General features: G+C 38.9%; 1 protein-coding gene across 1 annotated transcript; it reads right to left on the minus strand.

The window, feature by feature from the left end:
• Window positions 1–296: 296 nt before the first annotated feature.
• LOC125877383 (uncharacterized) lies at window positions 297–11,314 on the minus strand. Its single transcript, XM_049558693.1, has 7 exons — window positions 10,966–11,314; window positions 10,246–10,877; window positions 9,868–10,126; window positions 8,880–9,376; window positions 8,617–8,742; window positions 8,218–8,566; window positions 297–658 (listed from the first exon to the last, which is right to left on the minus strand). The coding sequence occupies exons 1-7, from the start codon at window positions 11,312–11,314 to the stop codon at window positions 297–299; spliced, it is 2,574 nt and encodes an 857-aa protein (XP_049414650.1).
• Window positions 11,315–16,377: the final 5,063 nt, after the last annotated feature.

Below are 16,377 nucleotides of genomic sequence, written 5' to 3' on the forward strand. Positions count from 1 at the left end.
CACCCCCTGTTTCTCTGCAGATGGAGTTGAGGCAACGCATTACTCCTCAGGTTCTCGAGCAGTTGGACAGCTTTGGAATGAGACCAAATCATCTGTTTCATTCCTTCAATGTCTTCCTTCATTCCATTCAGCTCTATATCTTGCTCAGTCACCTTGTGGAGAATGATTGAGAGCATTCCCTCAAGGCGTTTAACCTCATTGTCCTTGAGACTTCTTCGTTCATGAGGAGGGATGTATTTATCCTTCCTCTTACACTGTATTTCGATCTTCACCATCCTTTTAACCAACTCATCCATCTAAGTCATTAGGGCGGCCAACATGAAGTCCTTTTCTACTTCTTGGTTCGTATCAGCCATTTGATTAAGAAGTTGGGCTGCTATCACATATGGATGTTTCGTAATGCCTCCCGGAATGAGTTGGTCAACCAACCTCTTGTTTCCAGGACCAAGACTTATGTAGAAACAGTCAAGGAGTGCTATGTCGGGAATGTCATGATTTGGGCATTGATTGATCAGTTCATTAAACCTTGCCCATGACTTGTGGATCCGTTCACCCTCCAATTGCTTGAAGGTGAGGATACACTCCCGGAATATCATTACCTCTACTGGAAGAAAGTCCATTAGCTCCCAAGTGCTACTCGACATACTCACTTCATCAGCTTCAATATAGACAAGATAACAAAATTACAAGTTAAGTTAGTAAACTACGACTAAGAAGAACAAAAATTCTACTAATCTAAAAATTCTCAAATAACACCACTCCTCGGCAGCGATGCATATTTGATGCTTATCGTGACCAACAACACTAACCTACGGTATGAGTGTCTACGATCATCGATAGTATTGTAACCCAACTAAAGGTTGGGGTCGTGTCCCAAGGGAGTGGTTCTAAGAATTGATAGAAAAATAAAATTTAGCTCTAACTAGTCGTAGCTAAAGAAGTTATCAAACAAAAACATAGTAAATAAAAGGGGTGACACGAAAGTGTCAAATATCAATTTTGGGGTTTTGTTACAAGTAGTAAAAGCAGCAAAAATTAACAAGAAAATCAAGTATGGGGAAATATTCTTGGAGTGTGATCGCAATACTAGTTGAGATAAATAATTGGGTACATGCTTTCGATAGGAAATTTGCAACATAATAGTGACTAGGCTAAGCTTTAGATGGAAATAGGTTCCATCTCGAGAAACTTACCCGTTTCAAATGCGTTCCTCTCGGACACCCATTTGTCGCATTAAGGCCATCTTATGCCTTACCCCACTCACTCTCTCGAGCTGAGTGTTAGGATATGGGACTAGGGCTCACCCTCTCGGGTTTAACCTTATGTCGACCCACTTCTTACGCCATCAATCTAGCGGTCTTGGTTTCGCGACCTCCCTCTCTGAGCAAGCCGAAAACACATGGGTGCTTTCGTATTTGCAACTACAAACCCATTAAATTAAACCACAACCACTAGGTGAAATCACCATTAAAATACATCTATCCTATCAACAAGCAAGACCCAACAATAATATCAACACATATTTGCTAAATCACACCCCAAGAATGGGGGTTTTTAGCCACACATTAAGAAATAACAAAATACACCTAAAATGATAGAAAAATCAAATGGGTATAAGAAATTAAACCTTAATTTAAGCAAAGGAAGAAGAATAGAGATGACCCACTTCCAACTTGGGGAAGATGAACTCCTTTCTGCAAGTTCCGAATAACCCTCTCCACACTTGAGAGAAAATATCTAAAGAGTACTATTTTATTCTGGAAATTAAAAATAAAAGTTCCACACTGAAAAATAATAATAAGTTCAGTATTTATAGACTTCGGAAAGTAGTGTTGGCGGATCTTTCGGTGAAGTTAGTCGATGTCGCCGAATGACTTCGGTGATTCGCCCTTCCTCTGTCTCATCATCATTTTGTGCTTTCCTTCAGCACCTTCACATTCTGGACCATTGGGCGGTATAGTATTGATTCGCGGAACCACTCGACGAAGCGACGACTGCTCCTTTCATCGCCTTTTTTACCCTTCTCCTTCATAGCTTTGCGTACTGGAATAAAGGGCGGAGTAAATCCCTTCGGTGAATCACCAAGTGTGCTTGTCAATGCTCAGGTTTCAGCTTCGTCGTTCTTTTCAGCCTTCTTATTCATTTTTGCGCCTAAGTGTCCATGCTTTCACTAAAACTTCAAATACCAGAAACTTAAGAGTTTTCATCAGATATTTTGACAAAATAAGCATTCGAGGACACTATTCTTATCAAAATAAAGCCCTAAATGAGTCCAATTTGTGGACTCATCAAGTCTCAAGAATCAAAGTTTATGATTCACAAACTAAATCTCTTATTGTTTGTTGATGTTCTCAAAAAAATTTCTCTATTTTTTGGTTTATGTTCTTTCACTCTTCTCAAGCGTAAATGAAAAAACTTAATTTAAAAAGGAGAACATATTAACGTTGGAGCAGTTACTATGTAATTGTTCCCACTCCTTCTTAAATTAGTATTTATCTTTTTCTTCTTTTTTTAGAAAAAAAAAATTAATCTTGGGCTGGATCGGGTCGGGTCGGTCCCCATGGGCGACCCACAATCCAAAACTTACATCTCCCACTCGCACATGGTGGACAAGACCCAAGCCAACACAAAATCGACTAAACACACAATTCATACGACAAATAGTTCGTGCAACCTGTGAGCATCATGATCTTAACTTTAAGGTTTTACAAGCCCTACATAGGAATTCAATCACATGTGGAAATAATTCATTACTGTTTTAAGGGCATCATTACTCACAATACCCCAGACTGCATTCACTACTTCAATAGTTACTTATTCGATCCCTCATCCTCTTAAAGAGGTTAACTCGAGTTCATGTTTAAATTTATACACAAAATTACACTCTATATGTTTAGTGCAATAGCTGACTTGTGTGTACAAGTTTTATTATTCAATTAATCGTCTTTCTTTTTTTCTTGAATCTATCTGTTCCAATTCAACTATTTCCTAGACATGTACTGCATTGCCGAATCATTCATGGCTATTAGTAACAAGCTAAAGTAGCAACATCGATTGAAACTTCAAGAAACAACTAAAGGTCAAAGGGTATTTAATTGAAAAGACATTTTAACTTTTCAGGGACTTCATTCATCTTCTTCGATCTCCCTTGGAATATTCATCATCTTGGCCTTGACCTTGTTGAGCTCTCTCTGATCGAAAGTTCCTATTTTGGTACCTTTTCGATCATCTCCGACTCCCTAAAAAGAAGATTGGTGACCAAGATGGTTACACATAATGAAAAAGCAGAAACCATTCTCCCATTGACTTATTGATCGCTTGACACACGTGGTATGAAACACGTTCTACGATGTTTTCACCTTATATAAGTGTATGTGACTCATTCTTTCGATTACCCAACATCGTACAGACCTCAGTCTATGATGCTTATCGTGACCAACGACACTAACCTACAGTACGAGTGTCTACAATCGTTGATAATATAGTAACCCAACCAAGGGTTGGGGTCGTGTCCCAAGGGAGTGGTTTTGATAATTAGTAGAAAAATAAAATTTAGTTCAAACTAGTCGTAGCTAAAGACATTAACGATTAAAAACATTATAAATTAAAAGGGGTGACACAAAGGTGTCAAATATCAACTGGGGGTTTTGTCACAAGTAGTAAGAAAACAACAAAAATAAGGAATATCAAGCATTGGGAGAAGTTCTTGGGGTGTGACCGCAGTTGAGATAAAATGTTGGGTACATGCTTTCGATAGGAAATTTACAACATAATAGTGACTAGGCTAAGCTTTAGATGGAAATAGGTTCCCTCTCGGGAAACTTACCCCGCTTCAAATGCGTTCCTCTCAGACACCCATTTGTCACATTAAGGCCATCTTACGCCTTACCCCACTCACTCTCTCGAGCTGAGTGTTAGGATATGGGACTAGGGCTCACCCTCTCGGGTTTAACCTCATGTCAACCCACTTCTTACGCCATCAATCTAGCGGTCTTGGTTTCGCGACCTCCCTCTCTGGGCAAGCCGAAAACACATGGGTGCTTTTGTATTTGCAACTACAAACCCATTAAAACCACTAGGTGAAATCACCATTAAAATACATCTATCCTATCAACAAGCAAGACCTAACAACAATATCAACACATACTTGCTAAATCACACCCCAAGAATGGGGGGTTTTAGCCACACATCAAGAAATAACAAAATACACCTAAAATGATACTAAAATCAAATGGGTATAAGGAATTAAACCTTGATTTAAGAAAAGGAAGAAGAATGGAAAAGACCCACTACCAACTTGGGGAAGATGAAATCCTTTATTCTTTAAGTCTCCTAAAAAACCCTCTCAAAACTTGAGAGAAAATATCCCAAAAGTACTATTATATTCTGGAAATTAAAATAAATGTTCGACTCTACAAAATTAATAATAAGTTTAGTATTTATAGACTTCAGAAAATAGTGTTGGAGAATCTTTCGGCGAGGTTAGTCGGAATCGCCGATACGGCGATTCGCCCTTTGGTGTAGTTTTTCGCCGTCTTGCACTAGCCTTCAGCATAGTCGTGCTCTGTGTCATTGGGCGACTTAGTACTGCTTCGCAGGATTATTAAGCGAAACATCGACTGCTCCTTTAATTGCCTTTTTTATCCTGCTCCTTCAAGGCTTCGCGTACTTGAACAAAGGGCGGAGTGCGTCCCTTCGGCGAATCGCCAAGTGTGTTTGGCGATGCTCAGGCTTCAACTTCTTCGTTCTTTTCATCATTTTTGTTCCTTTTTGTGCCTAAGTGTCCATGCTTCCACTAAAACTTCAAATACCTGAAACTTAAGAGTTTTCATCAGATATTAAGACAAAATAAGTATTTGAGGGACACTATTCTTATCAAAATAAAGCCCTAAATGAGTCCAAATTATGGACTCATCAACACCCCCAACTTGAAATTTTGATTGTCCTCAAGCAAACTCAAGTTCAGTTATTTAACAAGGTGTCTCAAATAGTGCTACACAAGACTAACTCATGAATGCACTATTTGAGACACCTTGTTAAACGACTGAACTTGAGTGTGCTTGAGGACAATCAATTGTGTACTCAAAGATTCAAGTTGTGACACATCATTTCGAAAGATTCTCATGCTCGCAATACTTGCTACTTGTGCAATCAAGCTCAACATGAAGTATCTAAATGCCCTCACATAAAGAATGATTTCATATTCATATACAGAGGTTAATCAATTCAAGATCAGGAATCAGATGCAACGCTCACACTCAAAAAGAGGAACACAATGCATGTTTTTACCCATAGATTTGCTCTTATTTTCCAATCGACTTCCGATTCAGCCTACTAAAGATCAAAAAGGTCTTTCTAAGGCTTGTAATGGGGATGAGTGCAAAGGTATGGTCATTTAGGCTCAATGACTTTTCATCCTCTTGAGATGTGGTGTTCTCAAGGCATTACTTTCTTTTTCTTTATCAATTCCTTTTCTAGTGCTTCTAAGTCATCTTTTTATTCACCTCCATGGATTGCTTGGAAACCCGATTTCTTTGGTACTTTATTCCACAAATATGTTTTTTTTCGAAGAGTTTCCATTGTTCTGCAACACCAGGATTAAGGGGGACTTTTCTTGCACTTCTTGACTTCTCCTTTTCCTTTTTACCACACCCCAACTTAGGCTTTTGGTCTAAGTTGGTTATTCGCTAAACCACAAATCAAGAGGATTATAGATAGTGGGTCAAGTAAGGTCTAGGGTTCATCACGGTTCTTTCAAAGAAAGGTAAGGCACAAAGGGTGTTCAAAAGAGTTTCACACGCTCACAGGTAGGTCACAAAAGAGGTATATGTCAAATTTGGCTCACACTCTTTAAAGTTGCCTAAGATCATTTCAAGAGCACACCTTTCTAAATCAATCAGACTAACAGGGAAAATTCTAGATTTATTCATGCAAAGTTCAAAGAAAGTTAATCACACAAGGCATCGACACTAAAGTCAAACATGACCACACACTTTCGCTAGTGTACAACGGTCATTACAAGAGAATGAATTCGATACATGGCTAATCATAACGAGAGGCAAAGAGTTCACATATTGTCTATGTAACTTCATTTGGTCTCGTCATAGCCGTATATTCCTGTTCGTTCGATTGAGAGCACTATTCAAGTCATCGGTATTGATCGAAACCGAGACTCAAATTTTTGCCAAAGAATAGTCACATTCAACACATGAGAGGTGGCAAAAATGTGCAAAAAAATTAAAAAAAAAATCGAAAGGGTCAAAATCATTTTGTAATAAGAAAATAAATAAAAAATAAGTGGATCCACAAACTCAAACATCCACAGAAAAGCAGTGTAGCAACAATTTTAAACAGAACAACCCAAATATATATACAAAGCACGAACACAAATAGCACACTAAAGGTGGGGCTCACCCCACCTCAAATAAAAGCAGTTGTCCTCAAATGCGAATAAATGTACCCTACACTAAAAAAAAGTAAGACAAATAGAGAAGTAAAGAAGTGATCCTGGTTATGCGGTTGTTCCATCTGCCAGGGTGGCATGGTTCTTCTGCGACTTTTCTATGTAGACCTTCCACAATTTTAGCATTAAAAAGACGATGAGGTGGGGACGTTAAATGACTCATTGAGTAATTCAGCAAGCTCTCTACAACATCGCTAAACCACCTACCACGCCTACTTTCAAACCATTTTCCCGAATGCTTCACAGCCACCTTATTTCAGCTTTACTCAAGTGTTGTTCAATTTCTGCGTACTCGGCGATATCAGTCTGAATTGCCGGATCAGTTGGCGTGTTGCCGAGCATTTTCTTGTTTCGCCATGTTTTACAGAATCTTCAGTCATTGAGAAGGTCCAAACGGAGGTTTTCATTGTGATCACCGACATGGTTGGCGATTCGCAAATAATATCCAAATCTCGCCGAGTTTTACATAGTTCAGTGTTGACGAGGTCTTGAGTCAAACGACGAATAAAGTCGGATTCGCCAACCCCTTCGGCAACTCGCCGACAGGATCTATTATTTTCCATCCTTCACTTTTTCAAACACCTCGCGTACTTTCACCTACACAAACAACATGTCATTATATTACTAGGAAATAAGAACTGATAATAATAAAAATAAAGCAATTAAAGGGAATTTGGGTTGCCTCCCAAACAGTGCATTAGTTAACGTCGTGGCACAACGCAGCAGCGCCTTGAGGCGTCTTCCAGATATACCACTTTGACAAACGAAATATCTTGACAATCCCCTAGATACAATTTCAGACATTGACCGTTCACTATAAATGGAGGTCCTTCCTGATCTTCAACTTTTATGGCACCATTGATGAACATTCGCGTTACTCTAAATGGTCCAGACCATTTGGATTTGAGCTTTCCGGGGAAGATTCTAAGTCGCGAGTTGTATAGCAAAACCCAATCTCCTACCTTGAAGTCCCGCTTGAGTATCTGAGCATCATGCCATTTCTTCATCTTCTCTTTATAGATGGCTGAACTTTCATATGATCTGAGTCTAAATTCAACAAGTTCGTTCAACTGCTCTACTCTCTCCCTTGAAGTTTTTTACCAGACCAAATTTAAAGTTTTTAATGCCCACAGTGCCTTGTATTCTAACTCGACGGGCAAATGACAAGCCTTACCATAAACCAACTGATATAGAGACATACCGATAGGTGTTTTATAAGCAATCTAATATGCCCATAGTCCATCATCGATTTTCCTAGACCAGTCAGCTCTATTGACATTTACTGTATTTGCCAAGATGCTTTTGATTTCCCGATTCGACACTTTCGACTTGGCCACTTGTTTGGGGATGATTTGTCACTTTGTGTTTCACCCCATATTTACTCAGTGCCATTGAGAACCACTTATTGCAAAAATGGGATCCCCCATCGCAAATAATTGCACTCGGAGTGCCAAATCTTGCGAAGATGTAGCGTTTCAGAAATTGGACAACGTTTTTTCCCTCGTTGTTTGGAAGTACGATGGCTTCCACCCATTTGGAAACATAATCTACAACCACTAAGATATATTTATTTCCAAACAAGCTAACAAATGGTCCCATGAAATCGATTCCCCATACATCGAATAGCTTGACCTCTAAAATAGGAGTGAGAGGTAATTCGTGTCTTCTAGAGACTCCGCCTTACTGCTGACATTTAGAGCATTTCTTTGCAAACTCATGTGTATCCTTGTAGAGTGACGGCTAGTAGTATCTACTTTGGAGAACATTAGCGGCGGTGCGAACACCACCATGGTGACCTCCTACTGGAGATGTATGGCAAGCATGGAGAATTTCTATCGCTTCTTCTTCTGGAACACACCTTCTAATGACATGATCAGCACACTCTCGGAACAAGTATGGTTCGTCCCAAAAGTACTTTTTAGCATCGAACAGGAATCTTTTCTGTTGGTAAAAGGTCAACTCATCCGGTATCAGCCCACACACAGTGTAATTTGCAAAATCTACATACCATGGCGTATGCTTGAGAGATATTGCAAACACCCGTTCATCGGGGAAAGAATCATCAATGTCAACCTCATGCTCAACATTCGCCCTCCTTCCAGCCTTGATAAATGATCAGCCACTTGATTTTCGCATCCTTTTCGATCTTTTACCTTGAAATCAAATTCTTGTAATAGTAGTACACACCTAATCAATCGTGGTTTTGCATCTTTCTTTGCCATCAAGTACTGTGCAGTATGATCAGTGTGTATGATTACTTTGTGCCCAACAAGTATGCCCTGAATTTTTCAAATGCATAGAATACTGCAAGCAACTTTTGTTCAGTAACCGTATAATTTTGTGAGGCACTATTTAGAGTCTTGCTTGCGTAGTAGATTGGGTGAAACAGTTTGTTGTGCTTTTACCTCAACACAACCCCCGGAGCCATACCGCTAGCATCACACATTAGCTCAAAATATTCGGACCAATTAGGGCTGATGATAATAGGAGTGGATATTAGTTTCTCTTTCAAACACTGAAATGCAGTCACGCAAGCATCATTAAAGTTGAATTTCACTTCCTTCTCTAAGAGTATGCATAATGGGAGTGCAATCTTTGAGAAATCTTTAATGAACCTTCTGTAAAATCCTGTATGTCCCAAGAAGTTGTGAACACCCTTTACAGAAATTGGCGAGGGTAATTTCTCAATGACCTCAATTTTTGCCTTGTCAACTTCCAGCCCCTTTTGTGACACCTTATGCCCAAGAACAATACCTTCTTTTACCATAAAGTGACATTTCTCGCAATTCAAAACCAGATTCATTTCCACGCATCTTTGGAGTACTTGTCCTAAGTGAGTCAAACACTCTTCGAATGTATCCCCTACGACTAAGAAGTCATCCATGAACACCTCCATAGAGTCTTCGACCATATCTGCAAAAATAGACAGCATGCAATGCTGAAATGTTGTTGGGGCATTACATAGCCCGAATGGCATCCTTTTGAATGCAAATGTTCCATAAGGACAAGTAAAAGTGGTTTTCTCTTGATCTTCCGGCGCAATAGAGATTTGATTGTAACCGGAGTACCCATCCAGAAAATAATACCACCCTCTTTCTGATAATCGGTCAAGCATCTGATCTATAAAAGGCATTGGAAAATGATCTTTCTCGGTCCATGAGTTAAGCTTTCGGTAGTCCATGCATACTTTCCACCCAGTCACTGGTCTTGTTGGCACAAGTTCTCCTTTTGTATTTGGGACTACGGTTATACCCCCTTTTTGGGTACATATTACACCGGACTTACCCATTTACTATCTGTAATAGGGTAGATCACTCCCGCATCTAGCCACTTGATGATCTCTTTTTTTACCACCTATTACATTGGAGGGTTCAATCTCCGTTGATGTTCCACACTAAGTTTACATTCACTATCGAGCCGAATCTTGTGAGTACAGATGCCAGGAGGAATTCCTACTATATCGGCTATTGTCCATCCAATAGCTTTTATATGCTTCCGTAGTACTTCAATGAGCAATTTCACCTGTTTTTCAAGCAAATTGGCGGCGATAATTACCGGCAAAGTATTATTGGCTCCTAAGAAGGCATATTTGAGATGAGAGGGTAGGGCTTTTAACTCCAGATTTGGTGGTTCTTCTATCGATGGCTTTGTAGGGGACTTTCTCTGTTTCTCAGGTCGATATCCAACTTAATTGGATTCCTTGAATATGCTCCTAATCCTGATAAAGTAGCTACCACTTCCTCTTAGCCCTGAACTTCGGATTCATCATAATCGGCAAGTACAGATTCAAGGGGTTCATTCTTGCGCATTAAATGACTCACACTTGCCACTGCCTCATCTATCACATCCTCAGTAGACACCACATGGATATTACTTGGTTGCTTCATGGATCTATAGATATTGAAGGTCACCTCATCATCGTTCACACGAAACTTTAATTTCCCGCTTTCAACATCCATCAATGCTCTCCTGGTAGCTAAGAATGGCCTTCCCAAAATAATAGGGATTTCAGCATCGATTTCACAATCTAGAATCACAAAATCAGTAGGAAAGATGAACCGATCCACTTTTACCAATATGTCATAGAGTATCCCCACTGGGTGCTTGATTGATCGATCAGCCATAAAGAGTCTCATTGTGGTTGCCTTTGGTTCACCCAAACCAAGCTGTTTGTATATTGCATAAGGCATCAAGTTGATGCTTGCTCCTAAATCGCACAAGGCTTTAGCGAATTGAAGCATGCCAATTGTGCAAGGGATTGTGAAATCCCCAGGATCCTCTCTCTTAGTGATTGAATCATTTGTCATAATTGCACTGCAACTATGGGGCACCTCAATCGTTTCATAGTCCAAGCTTTTTTTCTTAGTAACAAGTTCTTTCATAAATTTGGCGTATCCCGGCATTTCCAACAATGCTTCTACCAAAGGAATGTTAATAGATAAACTCTTGAATACTGACAAAAAAATATTTGAACTTCTCATCTTCATTCTTCTTTTTCAAACATTGGGGAAATGGTGGAGGTATCTTGGGTAAAGGGTGCATGACTTTTGGAGCTTGAGCTTGTTGTTCTGCTTCCTCATGTGGTTCTTTAGTAAGGCTTTGTAGAATAGGTAAATCTTGTTCCTCCACACCTTGGCTCTCTTCATGTTTTTGAGGATCCTCATCTTCCATCATATCCCCTATTACCACTTTACCGCTACGAGTAACTACATCCAGCTCTCTTTCAATATAGTCAATTGGTGTTTTAGATGTTAATTGAGCTGATAATAGACTCAACTTACCTTCCAGCATTTTCATGGCATCAGCATGGGAATTTACTTTACTGATCAATGATGAAAAGTTATATTTCATTCCTTTTAGCAAATCATCAGACCCCTTGAGTATGTACGATAGCAAATCATTTATCCGAGGACTACTTGCACTCCCTTTAGATTTCGGGCTTTCACTCAAGTGAGTATGGTCCTCCTCCTGATCATCCTACTCAGCCCAATCGTGCCTATATTTCTTTGGTTCTTCACCCCTATAATGGTTCCAACCTTGATTCCCGCCCCGCGGTTGATAGCATGGGTGGAAACCCTCCTCGTATCTTCTGGAGTTCTAACATTCTCCCCCGGTCTTGAGTAATCGAAAGAAGAACCCTCCTCAACTCGAAATACTCCATGTGTCCCTTTCATATGCTCTTGTAGGATTTCCATTTGAGATAACATCTTCTTGATGTTTTCGTCCTTTTCCTTTTCTTTTTCAATCTATTCTTGCGTTAATCGAAAACATAATAGGGAAACTTGATCATCTTTGGTATACCATGCCTGGTTTACTTTAGTCATACCATCTAGGAGAAATGACGCTACTTCAAATGATTGTAACATTATTCCTCTTTGCACCAATTGATGAGCTATCCCTTTATTAACCAAGTCCAGACTACGGTAAAAGTATTGGAGCAGCAATTCACCTGGCATCCCATGCGTTAGGCACTTACGCAAAGATCTCTTGAACCTTGTCCATCACTCGTGAATTGGTTCACCCTCATATTGCTTGAAATTCTGAATATCGAATCTTAGTTTCATCATTCTTGATAGAGGAAAGAATCTTTCGTGAAATGCCATAACCAGCTCCTCCCATGATTTGATCGAGTTGTTTGGGCCCTCAACCAACCATTTAGTGGTTCCCCCAGTCAATGATAATGGAAATAAGCGACACTGTATGGATTCTTGAGATAGGTTCTTGACTGATAAAGGGGTGCACACTTCCACAAAGCTTCGTACATATTTGTGCGGATTTTCATGTTCTAACCCTCCAAATAAACCTCTTGAATGTATGAGTTGGAGTGTTGTGTTGGTGACTTCGAACATTACATTTTCGTCAGCTTGTGGCATACAAATTTCACCCATCTCGCCCACGTCGGCTGGGTGATAAACACTATTAGCATCATTGATGTCGTCTTGATGAAATACACCACCCGTTGAGTGACCCTCTTGGCAGCTGTTATCCCCGTCTGCACTAATATGGCCTGTTGTGGCACACAAATACTCAAAAATAAACTGGAAATTAAATTAGTAAACTACAACTAATAAGAACTTAAACTCTCTTAAACTAAAAATTCTCAAACAACACCACTCCCCGACAACAGCGCTATTTTGATGCTTATCGTGACCAACGACACTAACCTACTGTACGAGTGTCTACAATCGTCGATAATATAGTAACCCAACCAAGGGTTGGGGTCGTGTCCCAAGGGAGTGGTTTTGATAATTAGTAGAAAAATAAAATTTAGTTCAAACTAGTCGTAGCTAAAGATATTAACGATTCAAAACATTGTAAATTAAAAGGGGTTACACTAAGGTGTCAAATATCAATTGGGGGTTTTGTCACAAGTAGTAAGAAAATAGCAAAAATAAGGAAAATCAAGTATGGGGAGAAGTTCTTGGGGTGTGACCGCAATACAAGTTGAGATAAATCGTTGGGTATATGCTTTCGATAGGAAATTTGCAACATAATAGTGACTAGGCTAAGCTTTAGATGGAAATAAGTTCCCTCTCGGGAAACTTACCCCGTTTCAAATGTGTTCCTCTCGGACACCCATTTGCGGCATGAAGACCAGCCTACGCCTTACCCCACTCACTCTCTCGAGCTGAGTGTTAGGATATGGGACTAGGGCTCACCCTCTCGGGCTGAACCTCATGTCGACCTACTTCTTAGGACATCAATCCAGCGGTCTTGGTTTCGCGACCTTCCTCTCGGGCAAGCCGACAACACATGGGTGCTTTTGTATTTTCAACTACAAACACATTAAATTAAACCACAACCACTAGGTGAAATCACCATTAAAATACATCTATTCTATTAGCAAGCAACACCCAACAACAATATCAACACATACTTGCTAAATCACACCCCAAGAATGGGGGTTTTTAGCCACACATCAAGAAAAATAACAAAATACACCTAAAATGATACTAAAATCAAATGGCTATAAGGAATTAAACCTTGATTTAAGCAAAGGAAGAAGAATGGAGAAGACCCACTTCCAAAATAGTGTTGGCGGATCTTTCGACGAGGTTAGTCGGAATCACCGATGAACTCGGCGATTCGCCCTTTGGTGTAATTCGTCGCCGTCTTGCACTAGCCTTCATCATAGTCGTGTTGTGTGTCATTAGGCGACTTAGTACTGCTTCATGGAATTATTCGGTGAAACGCCAACCGCCCCTTTTATCACCTTTTTGATCCTACTCCTTCAAGGCTTCGCCTACTGGAACAAAGGGCGGAGTGCGTCCCTTCGGCGAATCGCCAAGTGTGCTTGGCGATGCTCAGGCTTCAGCTTCTTCATTCTTTTCAGCCTTTTTGTTCCTTTTTGCGCCTAAGTGTCCATGCTTCCACTAAAACGTTAAATACCTGAAACTTAAGAGTTTTCATCAGACAAAATAAGTATTTGAGGACACTATTCCTATCAAAATAAAGCCCTAAATGAGTCCAATTTGTGGGCTCATCGGTCTAAACACCTCAAGATGTTTAACCATAATTTCTCTTTTTTTCAGTGATCCTTAAACTCATTATATTTGAGAAACATTTGTCTGGCTCATAAAACAAATTATAATATGGTGGTGAAACTCATTTCTTCACGTTCCTCGACGTAAGAGGTGATTGCTTGTGTGAGTGAGTCAATCCCGCGACTTGTTCGACACACTTTATTTCTTACAAAATATCACATGCATACTACATTTGAACATAAATTCAATAGTATTATATATATGAGAATATTATAACAATCAAGTCATTTTACAATACTGAAATATCATCTTATTCTACGCAAACCTAGAGCCTTAACATGTTTTTCAAACAAGTGTCTAGAGTTGGCCTTCGTAATATAGAATCATGGGACCATTAGAATTCTTTGCAATATTCAAATGCTCAAAGAATCTCTTTAATCAAACAACTTCTTGTACTGTTGACGCATAAGCCATGAATTCATATTTCATGGTTGAAAGAGTTGTGCAAGTTTGCTTATTTGTTTCCATGAAATAGCACCACCATTTAGTAAGAAAGCATAACCAGAAGTTGATTTTCTATCATTCTGATCACCAACTCCATCGGCATTTGTATAACCTCTTATGAATAAATCAGATACAATATAACAAAGTGTATAATCTGCAGTTCCCTTCAAGTATCGGAATATTCTCTTTACTGCTTTCCAATGATCTCTTCCAAGATTGAATTGATACTTGTTAACTATACTTACAACATAACAAATATCTGGGGGAGTATACATCATAGCATACATCAAACTCCCGACAACACTAGAATAAGGAACTCGAGACATGTCTTCCTTTTCTTTTTCAGTCTTTGGACATATTTCAAGGTTTAAAGTTTCATCCCTTGCTACAGGAGTATCCATGGATTTGCAAATATTTATTCGAAAACGTTCCAATATTTTCTTTATATAAGTTTCTTGAGATAAACTCAAAAATTTCTTGGAACGATCTATTTGGATCTTAACAACCAATATACAGTTTGCTTCACTCATATATTTCATATCAAATGATTTTGAAAGTCATGACTTGACAGTTTTCACATACTCCAAATTATTTCCAGCTAATAAATACATCTACGTAAAAAGAAAGAACAACAAAATTTTCATTGGACTTTTCCACATAGATGAATTGATCTTCATCGATCATGATGAAGTCAAATGACATCACCTCCTTACGAAATCTCAGATACCACTGCCTTGAAGATTGATTTAGGCAATAAATTGATCTTTTCAATCTTCAAACTTTCTTTTCTTGGCCTTTAACAGCGAAACCTACTAGTTGTTCCATGTAGATTTCCTCAATTAATTCTCCATCGAGAAAAGCGGTCTTCACATCCATTTGGTGGAATTCTAGATCTAAACGTGTAAAAATAGCTAAAAATAATCGTATGGAGGTAAACTTCAAAGATGGTAAAAAAAATTCCTCATAGTCGACTCCAACTTCTTGAGTAAAACCTTTTGCCACCAATCGTGCCTTGTGTTTTTCTATCAACCTATCTAATTTGCGTTTAACTTTGAGAATCCATTTATTCCCAATAGCTTTATGATCCTTAGGAAGGTCAACTAGATCTCAAACATTATTGGTTTTCATGGACTCTAATTCTTCTTTCATCGTTTTTAACCATTCATCTCTTTTAGGGCTCAATAAGGTCTCAATCACAGAATTAGGTTCATCCAATTCTGTAGGAGATACCTAGAAAACATAATCCTCAATCTCATAAGATCATTTAGGTACACCTTTTCTTGTACTCTTACGTGTTTGAAGTTCAAATTCTTCTATAGAATTTTGGGATTTATAACTCCCACTTGGGCCAGAAATCATTTTTTGATCCATTGAATTATCAAGTATGTCTGACAACATTACCAGATCTTCTGAATTGAACATTTCGTAGAGAGGCTCAACTTAATCTATTTCACCCATTTTGGGAAAATCATTTTCCAAAAATCTGACATTTCATGATATGATTTTAGTAATACTTCCATCCTCTAGTTCATCGATGAACACATACCCTTTGAAGCGCTCAGAGTACCTTATAAAGATATATTTCTTTCCTTTTGAACTTAGTTTACCAAACTCACCAAAGAGATCTTTAATATATGCTACACAACCCCTCGGTGGTAGATCATTCAGGTTTGTTTTATGGTCAATCCTAAGTTCATAAGGAGTGGAAGAAACTGATCAAGAAGGCACTTTGTTCAATATTTAAGCCACAGTCAATAATACATTTCCCCAAGAGATAAATAAATTTGCCTGCGCCATCATTGATCTTGTCATGTCCAATAATGTTTTATTCCTTCTTTCAGCTACACCATTTTGTTGAGGTGTATAAGGAGTAGTTAACTGTCTGATAATACCCTTTTCAGCACATAATTCTTCTAATTATTTTGA

Source organism: Solanum stenotomum, chromosome 9 (assembly GCF_019186545.1).
Source record: "Solanum stenotomum isolate F172 chromosome 9, ASM1918654v1, whole genome shotgun sequence".
Lineage (NCBI taxonomy): Eukaryota > Viridiplantae > Streptophyta > Magnoliopsida > Solanales > Solanaceae > Solanum > Solanum stenotomum.